The 22,809-nt window shown below is 43.5% G+C and overlaps 2 protein-coding genes across 2 annotated transcripts in view; one reads left to right on the plus strand and one right to left on the minus strand.

The window, feature by feature from the left end:
• The window catches only part of SYCP2L (synaptonemal complex protein 2 like), a 55,770-nt gene extending 39,645 nt beyond the window's left edge, over positions 1 to 16,125 (minus strand). Inside the window, exons 1-3 of the mRNA XM_024747562.1 lie at positions 16,106 to 16,125; positions 15,901 to 16,062; positions 13,818 to 13,920 (exon numbers count right to left, since the gene is read on the minus strand). Of these exons, the coding sequence (XP_024603330.1) occupies positions 13,818 to 13,920; positions 15,901 to 16,062; positions 16,106 to 16,125 (285 nt within the window). The remainder of the gene's footprint in view (positions 1 to 13,817; positions 13,921 to 15,900; positions 16,063 to 16,105) is intronic.
• On the plus strand, positions 3,725 to 13,821 carry GCM2 (GCM transcription factor 2). The gene is made up of 4 exons (XM_024747553.1): positions 3,725 to 3,814; positions 7,629 to 8,126; positions 8,762 to 8,887; positions 9,892 to 13,821. The coding sequence occupies exons 1-4, from the start codon at positions 3,725 to 3,727 to the stop codon at positions 10,831 to 10,833; spliced, it is 1,656 nt and encodes a 551-aa protein (XP_024603321.1). The 3' UTR covers positions 10,834 to 13,821.
• Positions 16,126 to 22,809: the final 6,684 nt, after the last annotated feature.

Genomic DNA, 22,809 nt, shown 5'->3' on the forward strand with positions numbered 1-22,809 from the left:
TCCGAGGAAGAGCCCACGGCTCCCGGACGCCAAGCTTCCCCGGAACTCTAATTAATAAACCCGCCCCTGAAAATCTACCAGAGTCCCGTGTTTGAGAAGCGAGAAAAGCTCTCGAGTTAACTGGCAATCAAGGTCAGGCCACCTGGGCGCACGCACAAGCACCTTAGGAAAAGCGATTACTTAAAGGATGCAAACATGTCGGAGAAATTCTACACTGATAGGCGTCCCCTGTGCGGAAGCCGGCTGTTTTCTCTCCACCTTTAACGGCTGGTAGAGCTGGTTGTGATCCATTGATACTGCTATAGACTGAAATCGAACTTTCCCCATAGGCACCAGATTAGTCCCCGAAATTGTGAGTTTACTCCTAATATCACAAAAGAAGTGTTTTGTTGTTTTGTTTTAATACATACCCCGGTGTGCTCAGTCAAAATAAAATAAAAACAAATATTTTCATCTGATAGGTTGTCTGTTATGTGAACAGCGTGGCAAAAATAAGTTGGACTGGAGTTTTCTTTTAAAAAGCAAGCAAGCAGACAAGACCCCTCAAATCCAAACATTCCTTGTAAAAAATCAACTTGTGTTATAAGTAGATGCTATGGCTATTTCGTGTCATGACGTTTACAGAAGATATTTGTTTACATCAAACCAAAACATAATATAACCAGAATCTCTGCATTGTACCTCCAGTCCATTCAAAACAATACATACTTATTTCAAAACTCATCATATCCATTTCCTGGCAAATATGATGTAAATATACTTACATTAATTTACCTGTTTTAATCTAAACCAAGTAAATTCAAAGCCCTTTTCCTTTGCCTTAATATTAATGGACTTTTACTATTTCAAAATACTAGCCAAGGAAGAGCCAGCTGTAAATATAGTGTTCTGAATCAATGCAAATATTAGTGCAGGAAAAATTGAAGGATAATAACAAATAATAATCAAAATACAGTTTAAAAGCACACTATTTTAGAGACTAAAACAGGTAATACAATAAGAATATAATATAAAATTAAATTAAAGTTTTCTTAATATTAGTTTAAAAGTTTTAATCAATTATTTTCAGACTTTGGGGAAAACACATCCTTTCAAACTATATGGTTGTTAACACAGTCAAAAATTCAGGAGAAATTAAAGATAACACCACAGACAACACCATTTATTTATTATATTTTGTTATATTTTCACTTTGATTAGCTTCTTTTACTAACATGTTTTACCCAGACATAATTTTAGGGCAACTTGGAATATGTATTCTAATTCTGCTCAAACTAAATATGGTGGAGACAATGACATTTCTTTGGCCACCGGAATCTAATTAGGAAAAATAAGGTATTTGTTTAATTGATTTAGCTTTAAAAAATTGTACTTATTAATATTTTTGAAGGGTAAGGACTCTCTAGAAATATTCCAAAGTTACAGAGACAAGAAATAGTCTTAACAATGGTTACAATAAGACCAGAAATTAGTTTCTATGAATTCTCAGAATTTTAAGTTAGTTTTTGAAGTTATGTAAAGAACATTTTAAAGAGTACATTATCTTAAACTTCACAAAGAAATGTCAATTTGTAAATAAATAAATAGAGAAGTGTCAGTAATTTTAACCTTTGAAAAACAAAACAACGCAAAAAAGCAACTGAATAACAGGGGCTGCCGGGCCGGTAGGCGGTTAATATGATGAAAGTTTGTGGACGCAACTAGTAGGTAAAGAGTAAACGCGTTTCCTCCTTTCCTCCCAGACCTCCGCGGCAACTCTGTGAGAGTGATTTTAACCAGAAACGCTGACCGACACTACCAAAGAGAACTTTGGGGACGAGGGGGTGGGAAGAGGCTGGGGGATGAACTAGTCACTTTCTTCTTTGAGAACGTTGCGCCTCTGCTTGGGGGTGGGGGAAGGGTGGGGAGAAATCCCAGCTTGAAACCAGAGAAAGAAGAAAATTCGTGTAATTACCCAAATCTGGCCTTTCCCGTCTCGGGAGTTCTCTGCCGGTCGGCGGCTCGGAGTCGAACTTCATTCACTATCGGGTTGACTTTTCTAACAAGCCTGACTGTGCCCCCGACCAGGCAGGTTAAGAGGACCGGAGCGTGGACGAGGTTCGCTTCCCGGGCTTGTAAGGGCGCATCTGCTTTTCCCGCCTTTCGCCAGAAGAAAAGGCTGTAATCCTGCGACGGGCGCTGGCCTGGGCGCCCTCCGCGCCGGCTCCCAAGAAGCATCAGTCCGCGCCCCTGGTGCGCACTCGGCGGTGCGGAGTCTAGGGCCCGCAGGTCTCGGGATTTGCCGGGATGTAGGTTGCGAGCATCCTCCTCTAACAATGATCCGCCTTTAGAGGTCGGCTTCTCCCTGGCTACGGCCGGGAACTGGAGCGTGTAGCCCGCAGAACAAGGGCGCAAGGAATAAACTCCGGAAACCCACCTTCCCTTGCTGCCCGGAGCGGCTAAAGAGCGACTTAAGTCACTTCAATCGGTTTCTTGTATTGGGCGCTTCCAATCACCCTAATGAAACGGAGGCACAGGTGAAGAAGGCCTGGGCTCAGCCCTGGTGAGCCCACGGCGCTCTACGCTCTCACCTGGTTCCTCCAGTCTCCAGAAAGCCTCCGCAGACGGAAAGGGTGTAAATAGAATTTTGTCGTGGTATTTTCACAATACCGATGAAGACTATTTTTTAAGGGTCGTTTCAGGTGGATGGCGATTGAGAACTCACTGAGCCCCAAATCCTCTTTCAAACAGATAAGGAAACAGGCTCAGAAGTAGCCGAGGCGGCAGAGAGAACTACGGGTTTGGGGGCAGAACTCAGCCCCTACCTCCCCCTCCGCCTCCCCCTAGCTCATCTCCCCAACCTTCTCCGGGTTCGCTTTCCAGGACTCTCTTCCCACAGGGCCAGGTCTCTCCGCAGCCCCTGGGAGCAGACGGCCTCCTGGGCCGACGACCACACGGGGACCTTCGGCACTCCCTCGGACGTCCCTCCTCCCCCCACCTCCCCCCGAGGATGAGCACAGATTCCAGACCACGCGCACCAGCTACAACAAAATCTCCGAAAAGTGTCGGCCCAAAGCCAGCTGGCTTGCGCACATCTACTGAGGCTAGGGCGCGCTGCAGCCGAGGCTCTTACAGGCGGTGCCCGGGCTGCCAGGCAATGGAGTATTGTCTCTCGGGACTTTGCTGGAAAGGCTCTGTCTGGAAAGCCTCCCTCTAGATCCAATCCGAAACCCCAGAGGCGGGGCGCGGTTAGGGAAACAAAACTGATTTTCAACTTACATGAGACACTCCAACCTCCCACCCCGCCCTGGCCCGCCTTGGCTTCAGTCTCCCGTCACCCCAATGGCTCAGGTCAACCTCCCCCTCCAGCCCCAGTTCTGCCTGGGCGGGGATGACAGGCCCTGCTAGTGCCCGGAGCGTGGGAGCTGGCGGGTGAACGAGGAAAGGCGGAGCGGGGCGGGACGGGGAGGGACGGGGTGTATCCGTATAAACGTGTGGGCAGCTGCCTGGTGCCCGCGCTGCGCTCCGACGGGAGACCTTTCAGCACCGCGGCCAAGGACATGGCTCCGCCCGAGTCCTTAACCCTTGTCCGCCGCTTCTGGATTTCGAAATCAGTCTCTCTGTCTCTGTCTCTCTCCACTTTCCCCTAAGACAGGGGGAGAATCACCTTGGGCACCTCTGGGTTGGTTTGTTTTTCTTCTGTCTTTCAGGATCCTGGGCGGAGAGCGCCAGCGAGGAGGGCCAGATGCCGGCGGAGGCGGGGCAGCAGGCGGACGGTGCGTGTTCCCACGGGATGAAGCTCAGCTGGGACATCAACGACCCGCAGATGCCTCGGGTGCGTGAAACCCCCGCGCGCGCGGCGCTGTCCATCCAAAGAGGAGGGATGTCCTTGCAGAGACTGTGGACAGACCTCACCTCCACCCCCAAACACACACCCCTGAGAGTCCTCCAGTGTACAGGGACTCCACAAATGGCAGAGCTGGGTTCAGAGATGTGTCTTCTCCCATCTCTTACCTCGCGCTTGTTAGAAAACACGCCGAAAGCAACAGAAACTGTCAATCAGGCTCCAAGCTCCAGGTCATTCTGGCGGGAACCGGACACCCCGTCCTTCACTTTTTCTTTTTTTTTTTAACATCTTTATTGGGGTATAATTGCTTTACAATGGTGTGTTAGTTTCTGCTTTATAACGAAGTGAATCAGCTAATATATGTGTGTGTATTAGCATACGGTATTTGTCTTTCTCTTTCTGACTTACTTCACTCTGTATGGCAGACTCTAGGTCTATCCACCTCATTACAAATAGCTCAATTTCGTTTCTTTTTATGGCTGAGTAATATTCCACTGTATATATGTGCCACATCTTCTTTATCCATTCATCCAATGATGGGCACTTAGGTTGTTTCCATCTCCGGGCTATTGTAAATAGAGCTGCAATGAACATTTTGGTACATGACTCTTTTTGAATTTTGGTTTTCTCAGGGTATATGCCCAGTAGTGGGATTGCTGGGTCATACGGTAGTTCTATTTGTAGTTTTTTAAGGAACCTCCATACTGTTCTCCATAATCCGCTGAGCCTCTCCTTATCCATTCTTTGCCATCCACGAGAAAGGTAGGGGAGAATCTTGGCTAATGTAGACATCAGTGCTTCTCACGCAGCAAAACTGTGAGATAGGCCCGTAAATCTCGGTGACCCGACTCTTATTAAACAGCAGGAGTTGGGCCATTAGACGCCTGCCCCAGCTGCCTGGATGAAGCACGGCTCCTGGGGGGGCCTCTCTAGTCATGCCAACCAGGGCACAGGCGCCCGGAGAGCCCCTGGAATCCGGCTTTTGGACGCAACTTCTGAGATTGCTTCTCTAATGACAAGGAAATCACCATCATCCGTTTAGGGTGACTTTGTTTTGTTTTGTTTTAATGGAACAAGGAGGTTTGGAGCCTAGTACAGGGAATGAGTTGGGCAGTTATAATTGGTCATACTGGTTTGGGGCAAAAACTGAAAAGTGACTTTAAAGTCCTGGGTGTAGGTGGAGGGAGAGTTAGGAGCGACCTGGGAAGCATTCGCAAAGGCGGATCCCTGGCAACGCTGTGGTATAGGGGTAAGAGACTTGGCCTTTATTCAGCATCTACTATGTGCCGCGTATAACAATTCATTAGCAAGGTTGTCCAGCCTCTCAAAGCGATCAGTACTTTTGGGGATGTACGTATTTGCAGTAAGTTTGTTTATTTTCAAGTCTGCCTACTTTAGAGCCACGCTGTGCCAGTTTTGTGAAAGGGGACCACAGTACAGCAAGGGCATCTCATCCTCACCGACTTCTGTCCGCATGCGTCTTCATAGGAAAAAAATATCTAATCTTGCATTTTAGAAATGAGCCACATCCAAATAAGGGAAGGATGGTTCCTCTCGTGCATATTATCCTGCACTTCCCACGTAAATGTGAATACTTTTTCCTCTGGGAGATTGGTCCTTAAACAGAGACAAAGTGTGTGGGTGTGTGTGTGGGTGTGTGGTGTGTACGCGTGACATCTCAAGAGACAGGTGCACTGGGCTATGGAAGGAGAACTGGAGAAAGGATCCTAGCCCTGCTCTGACAAACCAGAGGAGGAGGAGCTAAACTAGCTGTATGACCTCGAGACAGTTCCTGAATTTGCCTTAGTCTCAGGTTGCCCACCTGTCATCAAGCCGTGGAATTAGATAACAATCTTAAATTGTCGTCCAGATCTACTGTCATGTTCGGTGTGTGCACGCTTGTCTGTATGTGACCACATGTGCTCCCCTGCACCAAGACGTTAGAGCAAATGAAACCCAATCTAGGACTCCTCCATTCTTGTTTTGATTTTAAAATGCAGTCTCCGTGTCTTCATTTTCAGTGGCATTACTTTGGTAGTGGGGGGTCTAGTCTGAACCCTTGCAGGGGGGGAGTGCGAACAAAATATTCTCTTCTGGAAAACTGTCTATTTGTTACTAAGGTCCTTAAATTGAAAGATTCACTTTAAAAACAAAGATATAGCATTTAGCGTAAACTTAGAGTTGCTAGCACATCATTATATATTTCATTTGTGATGTACCTTAAGTTAATGTATTGACTTATGTCAATTATATTTCTGAGAAAAGATAAATAATGCCTATTAGTAATAATAATGATTTCAACAATATCTCTGCGGTTTTGGAAACAAAACATTTACCTATTACTGTTAGAATGTACAATACTAACGTGGTACACAAGTCTGAACTGTCCAACTAAGAATACTTTTGCTTTGCAGATGTTGGATCTAATTATCCTGGGCTGGGGGAAGGGAGAGAAGGTGTACATGGCTTGTTACTGTAATAATAGTTTTCTGAGTCTCTATCATACCAGGAAGGTCAGTGGGGCCCGGCTGCCACAGATCTTCTTTTTAAAGCCCAGCTATGCCACTGCAGAAGGTTATCCACCTAACTTCCACTTCCTTATCTATTAAATAAGAGGAAGGATGCCTATGAGGCAAAGTTGTTGTGAGCATTGTAGATACTGCATAATGTGGCTTTATGGGCCATACTGTCTCTGTCCCAAATACTCAGCTCTGCACTGTAGTAAGAAAACAGCCACAGACCCTACATAGACGAATGGACACGGCCATGTCCCATTACAACTTTATTTATGGATACCGAAGTTTGAATTTCATACGATTTTCGTGTGTCACAAAATGTAGTTCTTTTGATTTTCCCCCCAACCATTAAAAAATATAAAAATCATTCTTAGTTTGTGGGCTGTACTAAAACAAGTGGCAGGCTGGATTCGGCCCATGGTCCCTAGTTTGTACAAGAACCATATTGCAGTATAAATAATGCATAATACAGACAAAGGACCACCAAATGTGAATAGTAAAGCAGTGCTCAGTATTTTACATATAACATTATTTTAGCCATGCAGTTCTTTGTGTAGTAGAGTGACAATCCATATCGCTCTGGGAAGAGGTTAGCTTAGCAGGCTCCACCAAATGCTCGGGTTTACCTTATGGTTAGGCTGTCATCATAACACCCTTGTAAACCTGGAGGGCTAATTTGGGAAACTGTTCACGTCTCTCTGATGTTGTGCTGGGTATCAAGCCAAGAGCTTTTGAAGAAAAAGCACTGGATGGAAGTAAAGATATTTACAGGCTCAACTGTATGTCAGCGATAGAACTTTCCAATCACTTTTTGCCCTGGTGCTTTACTGATTAACTAGAAAATATCTGTAACATTTAAATACACCGAGAAGTGGTATAACATAGTGGTAAGGAGAATAGGCTCTGGAGTCAAACTGTGAGGGCTCAAATCCTAGAGCCAAGTCTTACTAGCTGTGTGACCTTGGGCAAGTCAATGAAGCTCTCTGGTCTCCATTTACTATTCTATTAAATGGGGATAATAATAGTACCTATTGTTTGTATGCAGTATGAAGGCTAGATGAACGAATACATGTACAGCTTTTAGAATATAAGCACTAGGTAAGCATCGATTGATAGCCAGTTGTCAGAAGGGCATACACAGGATGAGTGACGTTTTGTAAGAGCACAGTTTCTGGAATTAAAAAGACCCAGTTTTATCCTAATGTGCTTGGGGAAGATTAAAGCCGTGCTGTCTCTGGTTTGGGCTTGATGAACTTGACTACCCGTCCTTCTGGGCGCCTTCCCAGGAGCCAGACCACTTTGACCGCTTCTGCGAGTGGCCGGATGGCTACGTGCGCTTCATCTACCGCAGTGGCGAGAAGAAGGCGCAACGCCATCTGAGCGGCTGGGCCATGCGGAACACCAACAACCACAACGGTCACATCCTCAAGAAGTCGTGCCTGGGCGTGGTGGTGTGTGCGCGGGACTGCGCCCTGCCCGACGGCTCCCGTCTGCAGCTGCGGCCTGCCATCTGCGACAAAGCCAGGCTAAAGCAGCAGAGTGAGCTATGGGACTGGGAACGGGGTGGCCTTGCGGTCGTGAGTTCCCTATTCCCAGCGAATTTCCCCTTCCTTCCTTCCAGAGGGTCTGGGGTCAGGTTGTTATTAATATTTCTCGCCTCTGGCTTTGCAGAGAAGGCATGCCCCAACTGTCATGCTGCTTTGGAATTGATCCCCTGTCGAGGGCACAGCGGGTACCCTGTAACCAACTTTTGGCGGCTTGATGGCAACGCAATATTTTTTCAGGTAGGTGGGGGGACACCACAGTTTGTGATGGACATTCTCATCATGTCACAGGGACCAAACCACCTGCCATGTATCTCAGGAACCCTGGACCAAACCAGATACAGCTCTGGTGGCCAGAAATAGGTGCTGGGGCTCCCAGGGCCTTACCAGCCTCCTAGGAATTAGTTCAGCTACTGTGTGCTCTCTAAGGGGGAGAGGGTGAACCTACTTATAGTTGTTTTCATACGGCAAAAGGACTGTTCGGTCATCTTTTAAGACGTCTATTATTGGTGCAGTTTTATTTGTTCAAGAATTTTTTTCCGTGCTTCCCTGGTGGCGCAGTGGTTGAGAGTCCGCCTGCCGATGCAGGGGATGCGGGTTCGTGCCCCGGTCCGGGAAGATCCCACATGCCGCGGAGCGGCTGGGCCCGTGAGCCATGGCCGCTGAGCCTGTGCGTCCGGAGCCTGTGCTCCGCAACAGGAGAGGCCACAGCAGTGAGAGGCCCGCGTACCGCAAAAAAAAAAAAAAGAATCTTTTTCCCTGTCTCTTGGAAAAAACAAACAACTTGGGGCACTGGGAAAGGCACACTCAATTTTTGACCAGTGTTGCCAGCTCCCCTCAAAGGAATAATGTGATTCATCTCCTTATTAATGCAGGCCAAGGGAGTTCATGACCACCCAAGACCAGAGAGTAAATCAGAGACAGAAGCTCGAAGAAGTGCTATCAAGAGACAAATGGCTTCTTTTTACCAAACCCAGAAAAAGAGAATTCGAGAACCCGAGGTAATAGGGAGCTGACATTACACTTGTGGTCTGTGTTCACCGTCATCACGAAATGCACTGTGAATTATGTAAAATACGAATGCCAAACCTTAATTTAAAAGGTTTCATTTTATGTGAAAATTATATACCTCTAACAATGTCATTGAATCAACATTTTGAATAGGGTTTCTAATTCCTTCTTCTTGTTGATAAAAAAGCAGAATATCTCTACAGTTAATGATAGAGTGAGCATGTGAGCTGACATCCTAATACAAGGGCAGTTATCGAATGGTCATACGGAAAGAAATAGGGGCATACCCATGCCTGAACGGTGCATCTTCGAGAGGGTCCTTTTCATCACTTACATAGAACAGAAAAAGTTTCTTTGGGCAACTTGATCCAGTTTGGCTGTTCAACCAAAGTATGCCAAGGAGGCAGAATATTAGTTGGAGGATAAGAGACACTGGCCTTGTTTGAGCACTTTCTATGTGCCTCGCACATAGGGTTTAAGTCTTACACGTGAATTGGTCACAAAAGCCTTAAGAACAAATTACTGTTATTAAGCCCCATTTTTTAACACCTTTATGGGCGTGTATAATTGCTTTACAATGGTGTGTTAGTATACATATAGCCCCATATCTCCTCCCTCTTTAAGCCCCATTTTTAAGTGAGGAATCTGAGGCTCAGAGAGGTTAAGTAACTTGTTCAGTGCATGAGGGACAGTCAGGATTTGAACCCAGGTCTGCGTCAGGCTCCTGAGCCTCTGCTGTTATGCACGTAGTATAGGGAGAACAGACCATCTGCCACTCAGACCCACCCTGCCTGGCTACCACGGTCCCTCCTAATTCAGCAGCGTGGAATCCAAGCGTGAGCTCAAGCTGTGAAATTCCCGGACCATGAGCTCAGATCATGTTTCTGAGCTCCTAACACACAGCCCACCAACCGAAAGCTTGTTATTTGGTTGGTTGACGACTGTTACAGGTGAGGGTGTCCACACAAAATAAAAATTTGTGTCATTTTTTTAGGCAGGAGAGACTCAAGATAACGGTGGCCATTTCAGCAACATACCTTCCCTGGAGAACCCAGAGGAGTTTGATATAATTCCTGACACTGGCTTCCCTGTTCCAGGGCAGCCTTGCTTTTCCTTTCCAAACTCGGATGCTTACAAAGCTACCTGTGACCTAGCTGCCTTTCAAGGAGATATAGTACCACCCTTTCAGAAATATCCAAACCCAAGAATCTTTTTGCCTAGGCCACCCTGCAGCTATGAATTGGCAGGCCCTGGTTACACAAATTCAGGCCCGTATTATCCCACCCTTTATAAAGATGCCAGCAGTATTCCTGATGACACGGACTGGGTTCATCTGAATGCACTGCAGTACAATATCAACTCCTACGGCGGCTTTGAGAGAAGCTTTGATTTCACCAGTAAACAGCCTGGCTGGAAACCAGCTCTTGGAAAAGCTGACCTTGGGGAGAGCACTGACCATGGACAGTTCCAGGCCGTGGCCGCTCGCCCTTATTACAACCCAGAGCTTCCCTGCAGGTACCTCACGACGGCCCCGCCATCTGCTCCAGCCCTGCAGACAGTAATCACCACCACCACCAAAGTGTCCTACCAGGCCTACCAGCCCCCTGCTCTGAAATGCTGTGACAATGTGCGGGAAGTTACGAGCCTTTCTGGCTGTAACTATGATTCTGAAAACACCCAAATGTCCATCTACCTGGAAGACTTGGACCTTCCAGCTACAGTCGCCACGGCAGCCTCTCCAACAGCATCACTGCCTTTGAAAATTCCTGGAGATTGCCGGACCATCAGACACACTTTGCCTTTTCCTCAAGACTCAGCACCCTCCTGGACAGACGGAGCAGAGACATGGGATGTGTGTCCATCTGGACCGGGGTCTACAATTGGTTATTCAGAGAGAATCAGTCCGTTCTTTAGCTATGACCATGAGGACTTTTGAACAACAGTCCTGGGGCACAGCATAATATTGGTCTCCATGCAGGCAGTAGAACATGACATGGCAACTCTCTCTTAAGTTGGGAGATTCATTTAGCATGCAAAGAAATATATATATTATATATGTATATAGATAACAGTAAAACCAATTATCAGCGGAGTAAATTGTAGGTTGGAAATGTTTAGATAATCTAGGGAAATCTTGCACAGCATTTTACTTACTTTTTTTTTTTTTTGCCACACCCCTCGGCTTGTGGGACCTTAGTTCCCAGACCAGGGATCGAACCCGGGTCCCCTGCAGTGGACGCGCAGAGTCCTAACCACTGGACCGCCAGGGGAGTCCCTGCACGGCATTTTCAAACCCACTACAGCATATAGAATTAGGTCTGCAATGAGACTGTTCCAAATGAACAAATAAGCATGAAAGTTAATGAGCTAAGTAAGTCCATTTAGTTTGTTAGCTGGAGTAGAAGTCAAGAATCCGGGCTCTCACCCCAAGCCTTTCCCCACTGGATCATATTAAGGAATTTCACAAATCTCTCTTACGCCCTTAAGGGTTGTCAAAATAGCCTCCGGAAGAAACCTTTACAATCTTATCTCCTGAGTCACTTCCTAAGATTCTACTTAGCATTTACAACCTGTTAAAATAACTTCAGGAAGTAATTTTGCTCATTTTACCTGCGAAGTATATATCTATAGCTTTTTAAGAAATCTACCGTGTTGCAATGATAAAGTGCAGTTGTTTTTAAGAGAATTTTGTTTTCCAGTATCAGCTGAATACCTTTTCTTAACATTGATGAATGTTTTCCTAACAGAGACAGCCTAACACTGATGATATGTATCTGATTCATTTTTATTGTACATTTTTTCCAGTTAGGTTTCAAAATTAGAATAGAGATGTTTTATTCAAATTTAGCTTTACTGTTCCTTTGTTACTCCTCATAAATGTAATTGATGATGTTATTCAATTAAACACGATGAAGACATTTAAAAATAATGTAGCTGATGCTTGAGTTATTTCAAAACAAAAATAGGAAAAAAGTGTTCATATTATAACCTGGGAAACAGTTGTTACAATAGATTAAACATATTAGTTTATTTAAGTTTTGGACTTTTAGAAAAAACGATTTGCTGTGCTGATAATGGAAAGCCTCTCTGAAACAGTACGCATACGTGCACACACACACACACACACACACACACACTTTTGCACAGCTCCCAGTGCTTAGTGAAAATATTCAGTTTTCAAATAAAAAAACTACGTAAATAAATTTTTGAGAACGGGGGGAGTGTGAGAGTGGGGGAAGGAGTATCCTCAAATTTGCATAGAATACCCAATTTGCACAACTAAATGGCAGTAAATCAGATGCCATTTTAAATCTTCGAGCCTTACATACCGCTCACCTGATTCAGAAAGCCCTCATACACTGATGTAATAAACACATGCAGTACTGGCCACAAGATTAAATAAATATCATCACACGCCTATTCCCTAGCCAACTTTTTCTCAAAGGAAAGGACGCCTAGTACACTCGTGGACTACTTTGTTCTTTAGACTCCCATTGCCAAAACTTGCAGCTTCTAATCATACCTAACATTTATATAGCACTTACGTGGGCCAGACACCGTTCTAAGCCCTGAACATGTATTAATTCATTTAATCTTCATAACAGTCCTCTGAGCTACCTGAGAGAGGCCAAATGGTTTTCACAGTAAGTGGCAGAGCTGGAATTTGACTTCATCTCCAGAGACCCTGCTTTTAAGCACCACATTACGTTAGCTTTGATTAGTTATTTATCCATGAAATCCCATTCGTACTTCGCAATTCGTACTTCGCAATCCCATTCGTACTTCGTACTTGGCATGAAGTAGAGAGTTTTATTACTTCTAAGTATTTATGTCCTAACACTGGATGCAAAGGATCCACGCAGTGTGGGCAGAAAGGGCAGGGATGGGAGTAAGCAGACTCTAGGCAAAGCCCTGAGGTAAGCATTTCCCAAAGTGTGGTACAAGTATGCTCTGGGTTACAGGATGATTCTAGACAGTCCGCAAATGTTTTATGTTAATAGTTATGGATTTATGTTAATGTGTAATAGGGAAAGATATAAATAGCACATCAAACCTATGATTTCAGGATACTTTTGCCTAGACAAAGCAAAACAATGTTTGTTTTTGTTTTAAGGCAAGGTAACGTAAGGAAAAGTACTAAGCAAATAATAGCGCAGATGTTATGCAAAATGCAAATGCAAAATAAAAATCATCCAAATGGTTGAGAGCTTGTGCTCTGCTTCCTGTGCCTAGTCATGCTAGCTCTGCACCTTTGTAAAAGAAGGTTGCCTAGAGCCTGAAATATATGGGGTAGCCCATTCTCAAGGCTCTGTCTCCCAGGCTTCACCTTTAAAGGTATGACATTTTTCATTCACACAAAGATAAAAAGTTGCAGAACAGAGAATAACATTTGTCATGTTGGAGGTTTATTGTTGGACCTACCTGGACAACCGCTAGAACAAAGGACTATCACATCCTTTCTGGGGTCTGGCCGACCCCAAGAAGTTTGCAGCTATCAGCTATACTCCCTCCTCTTTTAGTATAAAAGAAGCCTGCATTCTAACTTGGGTAAGATTCTTTAGGACACTAGCCTGCCACCTTCTCTGTCTGCTGGCTTTCCGAATAAAGTCGCTATTCCTTGCCCTAACACCTTGATTTATTGGCCTGTCACTCCGCGAGCAGTCTGAGCTTGGACTCAGTAACAATAGTTTCCTAGAGCAAGGGGTCAGGGGGCTGAAAATAACTGACTCAGCTGAAAACGGGAAATGGTGATGACAACAAGATTGTATAAAGCTGGAGCCTATGGGGCAAACAAGCCCAGGTGTGACGCTGGACATCTGCAAGTGTAACCCCAGTGTTGAGGAGTCCAGACAGTGGGCAACACTCAGCAGCCAGGCTGTGGGACTTGATCCCAGGGGAGGGGGTGAAGACAGAACATACCTCAAGTGTTGGCTGGGGGCCCCAGCCACGCCATCCTCCAAGGAGCCAGGTTCCAGGGCAGAGTGTCTGGGTAGCACAGATGAGTTCTTGCAAACTGAGCCACCTGAAGAAGGCGCAGGAAGATTTAGACTCTGGGTCATACCTATTGCTCTAAAAAGCTGATCTTATTAGGGGGCAAAAGAGTTTTGTGGAGAATGAGAGGAAGTAGGGAACTTACAAGGGCCTAAATGTTATATTACTAATATGAAATATTCATTATGAGTTATGAGTAATAACTATTTGATTCCTAATTTACAGCCTTCAAATGCGGCCGGTGTAAATTAGAGCAGCCAAAGCTTCTGACATGCTTTGTTCTGACCAGCTCATGACTGGGCTGAGCCCAAGCCTTCAATCAGACACCTGACTATATCAGCTATTGAGAGCAGAGGATATGCAAAGGAGGTGAGGCCAGGCTGAGAGGTGACCCCTGTGTTCAACTGTCCCCCGTTAGACTCAACCTGCCACGGGGCACTGAACAGAAACACAAGTTATTCACTTGCTAACCATTCTTTCCTCTCCATGAATAGTGCATAGTCTTGGAGTAGACTTGATATACTTACCTGGAAGAACTTCAAAGTATTGAACCTAACCTCTGACAAACTGTTTCTATGGAACATCTGTTGGAGAAGCTAACAGAATTCTTTTCAAATTTTAGGATCTTTTTATTTTATTTTATTTTTTTGGGTTGTGTTGGGTCTTCGTTTCTGTGCAAGGGCTTTCTCTAGTTGTGGCAAGTGGGGGCCACTCTTCATTGCGGTGCGTGGGCCTCTCACTGTCGCGGCCTCTCTTGTTAAGGAGCACAGGCTACGGATGCGCAGGCTCAGCAGCCATGGTTCACAGGCCCAGTTGCTCCGCGGCATGTGGGATCTTCCCAGACCAGGGCTCGAACCTGTGTCCCCTGCATCGGCAGGGGGACTCTCAACCACTGCACCACCAGGGAAGCCCCAAAATTTTCGGATCTTATGGAATGATTTTAACTAATATTCTGTGAGACGTTATGCTAAGAAAACCACTGGAAATAGAATTTACAAACAACAAAAGAAAGTGATAAATGGTCTCTCACTGCCTCTTTCTATGGTTCACAACATCCCTCTACACATTAGAATCACCTGGGGAGCCTTAACAATCCTAGTGTCAAGGATGCACCTCAGGGACTTCCACGGTGGCACAGTGGTTAAGGATCCTCCTGCCAATGCAGAGGACACGGGTTCGATCCCTGGTGTGGGAACTAGGATCCCGCATGCCTCGCGGTGTGGCAAAAAAAAAAAAAAAAAGTATCAATTAATTATAGTAAATATACAACACTAATGTTAGATGTTAATAATAGGGGAAACTGGGTGCAGGGCATATGTGAACTCTGTACCATTTTCTCCATTATTTTGTAAATGTAAAACCCTTCTAAAAAATAAGGTCTATTTAAAGTAAAAAATAGGGACTTCGCTGGTGGTCCAGTGGTAAAGAATCCACCTTCCAATGCAGGGGACGTGGGTTTGATCCCTGACAGGGGAACTAAGATCCCGCATACCGCGGGGCAACTAAGCCCACACACAACAACTACTGAGCTCGTGCACCTCAAAGAGAGACCCCCGAGCCGCAAACTACAGAGCCCACGTGCCCTGGAACCCGCGCCACAACTGGAGAGAAGCCCACGTGCCCAACGAAGATCTCGTGTGCTGCAACTAAGACCTGACGCACCCAAAAAATAAATTAAAAAGAAAAAAGTAAAAAATAAATATTCCTCCTCCTGGGTCCCACCTTTGACAGCAAAATCCCAGGCACAAAGGAATGACAGAGCAGAGCCTTTCACTAGGACAAAAATGTCCTTATCTATGTATCAAAAACCTTATGTCCTGCTTGTGTCCTATTTAAAGGCATTTTTTTCCTGTATAGGATTTTGATCAGACTGGTGGTGCTTGGACCAAATTTAGCAAGAACCAATAGGATATATCTCTAGATGAGTATATATATATATATAGAGAGAGAGAGAGAGAGAGAGAGAAAGAGAGAGAGAGAGAGAGAGAGAGATTTTAAGAAATTGGCTTACAATTGTGGGGTCTGACGAGTCAGAAATCTGTAAGGCAGGCCCACAGGCTGGCAATTCCGGCAAGAGGTGATGTTACAGGTTTTGAGTTCAAATTCTGCAGGGCAGCAGGCTGGAAACTCAGGCAGGGTTCCTAGTTCCAGTCTTGAGGCAAAATTGCTTCTTCTTCAGGCAAACTCTGTCTTTCCTCTTAAGACCTTCAACCGACTGGATGAGGTCCAGGCACATGATGGAGGGCAATCTGCTTTTATTCGAAGTCGACCAATTTAATTGTGAATCACATCTGTGAACACCTTCACAGAAACATCTGGAACAATGTTTGACCAAACAACTTAGCCTAGCCAGTAACCTCATAAAATTAACCATCCCACTTGATAAAGATGGATTAAAGGGACCAGGGATATTTAGCTTAGAAGAAAAGACTCAGATGGGACATGATAAAATCTAGAAATATTTGCAGTCACCTCCAGCAGAGATGGGACTGTAGTATAGTGTGGTATTTAGGGTCACGGGCTTCAGACATAACTGAAAATAGTGAGTCGAGACAGGATTCTGCCAGGGCTCCCACAGCTTTTTAGAGGGAGCTGGGATTTGGACCCAGCCCTTCCATGCACCTCAGTGAACATGGGGAAGGCAGTTCCTTTCTGGGAAGAATTGAGGGCTGTAGTTCCATCCTCTCAGGGAAACTGAAAGCTCTCCTTCTTATTCAGGGGCAGAGGTTCTAAATTATTTGGAGGATTTGTACAGAAATATGGGAAACGTACTTTACAACCTAAAATAAAGAGTGACTGTGGGCCAGAAAAAAGGATGTGGTCTAGAAGCTTGCTTAGAAGCAACCCACCTAAGACACGCAGGAAAAGACTGGAGAAAAACGCATCCGATTAAGCAAAAGCGGTTTGTTATCATAGAATCTTTTCCATGGATCCTGGAATCCATGAATCCCTGAGACTGCGACTCAGGACATCCTTAGAAGGAAGATACATGGTAAGACTCCAACATTTCAAATATCGATTCCATCACACATCTCCTGTTTTGTATTCTTCCATGATTCCCTCTGGACAAAAGTTCAGGCCAGACTTACAAACTGCCTAAACGTAAAACACAGCTTAGAATACTTAGACTTTAAAGGCTTGGTTTGTTTGGACAAAATTTAATTAGCATAATTTAAGATTAGACCAGATTATGCATTAAAAAACTAAAGTATATTTTATGTGGAGAAGAAAAGAGAACTAAGAATACGCAAAGTTAATATATGTAAGACTGTCTACTGATTAGCATGGTAACCTCACCATAGTCATCTGTAGCTCTTACTTTGCTACTATTCGGTAGCAAATGATATTCTTCTACACTCTGCACTGCTGGTGGAAAATATTGAAGAGATACGCGTGATTGTCATGAGACCCTGGAGATTCATTTCTTTAATGAGGACAAGTTGCCTTGAGTCTGGGAAATGTTATACCAAGCATTTGCTGAACTTGAAGGGCGGTGCAAGTGGTGACAGAATAACAAGTGTTATCAGCGACCTGTATCAGTTGTGCGAATGCCAGGAAAATAATTTCAAGGTGATTTCTCAGGTATTTGTAATAGATTGTAAATCAAAAATGGCTGCTGGCTAGTAACATCAGGCATTCCAAAACCTTGAGTTTCTAGAGTATTCCTTGGACTGTAAATGTAAAAGTTGTTCTCAAAAATATAAATATACCTACTTTAAATAATCCAGAAAAGAATGGATAAATATAATCTGAACTCCCACAATTACCTCTTACTCTTCAAGTGTTCTCCAAGCGAAATTCTAAACTAAGTAAGAAATCAATTCTAAAATGTAGAAATGGGGAATTCCCTGGCGGTCTGATGGTTAGGACTCCATGCTTCCACCTCAGGGAGCACGGGTTTGATCTCTGGCTGGGGAACTAAGATCCCACAAGCCACGTGGCACACACACCTCCCTCTAGAAAAAGCAGAAATGGAGTAAGGGATGAATTCTTCTTTTTTTAATTGGACATTTGCAGTGGTGATATATCTCTATCAACTGAGTTGGGGACAGCTGAAGGGGGAGTACTTTGGGGAAGTGGGGCAAGGAGGGAGTGGGGCAAGGAGCTGAGTTTGAACATGTTAAGTTCAAACTCTTAGATTTCTAAGTGAAGTGTTGAGTAGGCTGTTGGCATCTGAGTCTAAAGTACAGGATGGAGGCACAGATTTGGAGATACAAGTTTGGGAATCATCAGCATACAATCAAACTTGTAATTGGTTGGTTGTAAAATGCTATTCACATGTAAAGTATCATTACCTAGTAATTACTCATGAATATAACACAGTAGCAATCATTGACCCACTAACCCTTCTGTTTGAAACATCAAAGATACTTTTTGAAGAATGAAATAATGCCATTTGCAGCAACATGGATGGACCTAGAGAAGTAAGTCCAACAGAGAAAGACAAATATCGTATGATATCACTTATATGCGGAATCTAAAAAAAATGATAAAAATGGACTTATTTACAAAATAGAAACAGACTCACAGACACAGAAAACAAACTTAAGGTTACCAAAAAGGAAAGGGGGGGAGGGATAAATTAGGAGTTTGGGATTAGCAGACACACACTGCCATATATAAAATAGATAAGCAACAAGGTCCTACTGTATAGCACAGGGAACTGTATTCAATATCTTATAATAAACTAATGGAAAAGAATCTGAAAAAGAATATATATATCTGAATCACTTTGCTGTATAACAGAAACTAACAGAACATTGTAAATGAACTATACGTCAATTGGGTTTTTTTTTGTTTTTTTTTTTTTTTTTGCGTTACGCGGGCCTCTCATTGTTGTGGCCTCTCCCGTTGCAGAGCACAGGCTCTGGACGCGCAGGCTCAGCGGCCATGGCTCACGGGCCCAGCCGCTCCGCGACATGTGGGATCTTCCCGGACCGGGGCACGAACCCGTGTCCCTCGCATCGGCAGGCGGACTCTCAACCACTGCGCCACCAGGGAGCCCTTGAAAGATATTTTTAATAGAACTCTTTTTTTGGGAAAATAGGATATATACAAGTGTTAAGTTTTTCTTGTTCTGTCTTTCAAGTATTTTATTGCTGATCTTAAGTACTAAGAAGTTCAGAGATTCTCTATTGATTTTAGGCTTACAAAATATTATCAGTTGGAAGTTCTGAGAAGGCTATGTAATGACATCTTCAAGAATGCTTATCTTCCTAGGAAAGGAAAAGCTCAAATGTGAAATGCAGTCTTAAAGAACCGTGAAGCTGCTAGGTCAGCCCTTGTCTTGATAGGAATCAAGTACTGAAGGATATGCTGCCAATCTTTGATAAGGAATATGCTGGTAGTTTAAAAATATACACACTTCTTTTCGACACTCCATCCTGTAAGGAGAATTGGAAGAAACATCAATTAAGCGTTTTTTTTTTAAAGGATTTTATTTATTTTTTATTTTTTGGCTGCGTTGGGTCTTCATTGCTGCACGCGGGCTTTCTCTAGTTGTGGCGAGCGGGGGCTACTCTTTCGTTGCAGTGTGCGGGCTTGTCATTGCGGTAGCTTCTCTTGCTGTGGAGCACAGGCTCTAGGCACGCAGGTTTCAGTAGTTGTGGCACGTGAGCTCAGTAGTTGTGACTCACGGGCTCTAGGGTGCAGGCTCAGTAGTTGTGGCGCACGGGCTTAGTTGCTCCGCGGCATGTGGGATCTTCCCAGACCAGGGCTTGAACCTGTGTCCCCTGCATTGGCAGGTGGATTCTTAACCACTGCGCCACCAGGGAAGTCCTCAATTAAGGTTTAACCACTGAAAAATTTATTATTTGAGGACGAAACAATTTATGGAAAGCACAAGGATGAGGATGTATAGGAGGGACTCCCCCAAATAATGATTACATTAAGCCACCGCCAATCCTGATGTTATGCTGAGACTCAGAATATATATTTTGCCATTTTGCTGTTACACATCTACACATCAGTCCTTCAAAATACAAATAGGAATATTAAGGTCACAGAATACAATATTGCTCTGGAATATTTGAAGTATCAACACTCAAAAGTAAATTGTTGAATTTCTAGTTCTGGAAATGGTGGAGTGGCTTGTATTGAACTAACTCTCCTTCAGGTAACAGTTATAAACTCTGGACAAATATAAAGCATAACTACGTGAAGGCCTTAGAAAAATCGCCAAAGTCAAGTAGAAATTGGAGGAAATTTGGAGGGAAGGGAACCACGATGGCTGTGGTCCATGTCTACACAGCTTCTCACCTCAGGAGACATCCCAGTCCACACAACACGGGGCAGCTAGAACCGGAGCAGAACCCAGTGTTTCTGGCTTGTCAGAGGATGGAGTCTGGGGCTGCCAGAGCAGCTGGAAATTGAGGGAGGAACCTTGGAAAAGAGAAGCCACAGGGAGGAAGCCCCCTAAATCTAGGTACAAACTCACTTTAAATTGACCCCTGACCTGTGCTTGCATAGACGAGATTCCAAGGAGACTGTTAAAGCAACAGCTGAAAAAGCTGCAGAAACACAGCAACCGTCTCATCTGCCGGCTGCAAGGAAGGCAGAGTGAGGAGTTAAGTCTCTCCAAGTTGGGCCTGGCAAACACCATGGGCTTTGCATCGAAACCCTAGAAGGGCCGTAGGGAGTAAAGTTTATATCCTAGGTCCAAAGAATGTACCCTAAAACTAATGGCAAAACTAAAACAAATCCATCTTAAAAAGTGCAATACCAGGGAACTCCCTGGCGGTTCAGTGGTTAGGACTCGGTGCTTTTACTGCAGGGGCCTGGGTTCAATCCTGGTCAGGAAACTAAGATCCCACAAGCCGAGCAGCCAAAAAAAAAAAAAATTGCAATACCAAGCATCCACAAATGAGTCAGTAACATAATTGACTACTTAAAACAAAAATCATCACTCTATTAAATGTCCCAAAACTGGTGGAAAAACGACAGATTTGAAAAGATCAGTGCATCTCAAAAATGATAAACACAAAGAAAATCACACCTGGGCTCATCATGAGCAAACAGTTGATAGGTCAAAAATAACGAGAAAATCTTAAAATATTCAGACAAAATGAGGGAAAAATAATAAGCATAACTTCTGACTTATCAGAAATAATGGAGGACAGAATCACATCTTCAAATATCCAAAAGAAAAACAAAACAAAACACGTCAGCCCAGAATTCTATATCCAGCAGAAATGTGTTTCAAAAGTGAAGGCAGGGGCTTCCCTGGTGGCATAGTGGCTGAGAGTCCGCCTGCCGATGCAGGGGACACGCGTTCGTGTCCCGGTCCGGGAAGATCCCACATGCCGCGGAACAACTGGGCCCGTGAGCCACAACTACTGAGCCTGCGCGTCTGGAGCTTGTGCTCCGCAACAAGAGAGGCCGCGACAGTGAGAGGCCTGCGCACCACGATGAAGAGTGGCCCCCGCTCACCACAACTGGAGAAAGCCCTCGCACAGAAAAGAAGACCCAACACAGTCAAAAATAAATAAATAAATAAAATTTAAAAAAAAAAAAAGTGAAGGCAGGATAAAGACACATCCTATAGGCATCCAGAGGATATAAGGAAAGATTATGACAACTGGAAGGCAACACGTTAGACAAGTGCGATGAAATGAGGAAAATTCCTTGAAAGAAACTTACCAAAACTGATGCAAAATGAAATAAAAATTATGAATAACCCTATAATTATTTTAGAAGATGCATTTGTAATTAAAAACCTTCCTACAAAGAAAACTCTAGGCCTAGATAATTAAACCGTTGAAGGCTATCAGACATTTAAAGAAAAACTAATATCAGTCTACCCAAATTCTCTCAGGAAATAAGAGGAAGGAACACTTCCTAACTGCTTTCCCAAGTTTAGCACAGCCGTAATATGAAAATTTGACAAAACACTACAAGAAAAAAAACTCAGATCAATATACCTCATGAACATAATTGAAAAATTCTTATGGAAATATTATTAAACTGAACCCAGCAACATATAAAAAGGATAATACATCATTTTCAAGTGGGGTTTATAACTTTGACTTAACATTTAAAAAATTAATGTAATCCTGGATGGACCTAGAGTTTATCATGCTAAGTGAAATAAGACAGAGAAAGACAAATATCATATCATTTATATGTGGAATCTAAGAAAAATGATACAAATGAACTTATTTACAAAACAGAAATAGACCCACAGACATAGAAAACAAACTTATGGTTACCAAAGGGGAAAGGCAGGGAAGAGATAAATTAGGAGTTTGGGATTAACAGATACACACATATATAAAATAGATATAACTGAATCACTTTGCTGTACACCTAAAACTAACAGAATTTTGTAAATCAACTATACTTCAATTTAAAAAATAATTTAAAAAAAGAAAATAACCTTTCAAACTCATAAAAATATGATCCACTTACCTAGATGAGTGGCTAGAATGTAATACGTTAAATATTTGTTGTATATAATCTGTTATATTAACATATTAGCATATGTGAATAATGAACATTAAATATTAATATTGATCATTATAATTGTGCTAATAAATATTAATATATTTTTTAAATTAATGTAATTAATTACATATCCACCTGGGGGGAAAATAAACTGCAACTCCCACATATACAGAAAAAAATTAATCTGTGTTGGTTAATAGACCTACATGTAAAAGCTAAAAGTATAAATATGCTTCAAGAAGAAAACATAGGAGAATATCTTTGTGACCTTGTGGTAAGCAAAGATTTCTTAGAGCATGAAAAGCACTAGCTGTTAAAGAAAAAACTTATAAATAGGACATTATCAGAATCTAAAACCTCTGCTCATCAAATGACATAGTTAAGAATATGAGAAGGCAAGCCACAAAGAGAAAATATTTGCAAAACATATATCTGATAAAGAACTTGTATGCAGAATATATAAAGAACTCAAGCTAAT

Source organism: Neophocaena asiaeorientalis, unplaced genomic scaffold, assembly GCF_003031525.2.
Source record: "Neophocaena asiaeorientalis asiaeorientalis breed wild unplaced genomic scaffold, Neophocaena_asiaeorientalis_V1.1 scaffold960, whole genome shotgun sequence".
In the NCBI taxonomy this organism is placed as follows: Eukaryota; Metazoa; Chordata; class Mammalia; order Artiodactyla; family Phocoenidae; genus Neophocaena; species Neophocaena asiaeorientalis.

What these genes read in the sequence shown, in the direction of transcription:
- GCM2 (XM_024747553.1), top strand. Translation starts at nt 3,725, where the DNA reads ATGCCGGCGGAGGCGGGGCAGCAGGCGGACGGTGCGTGTTCCCACGGG. An exon ending in ACGACCCGCAGATGCCTCGG is followed by an intron (nt 3,815 to 7,628) that starts GTGCGTGAAACC and finishes GCGCCTTCCCAG; the next exon opens with GAGCCAGACCACTTTGACCG. An exon ending in AGAGAATTCGAGAACCCGAG is followed by an intron (nt 8,888 to 9,891) that starts GTAATAGGGAGC and finishes TCATTTTTTTAG; the next exon opens with GCAGGAGAGACTCAAGATAA.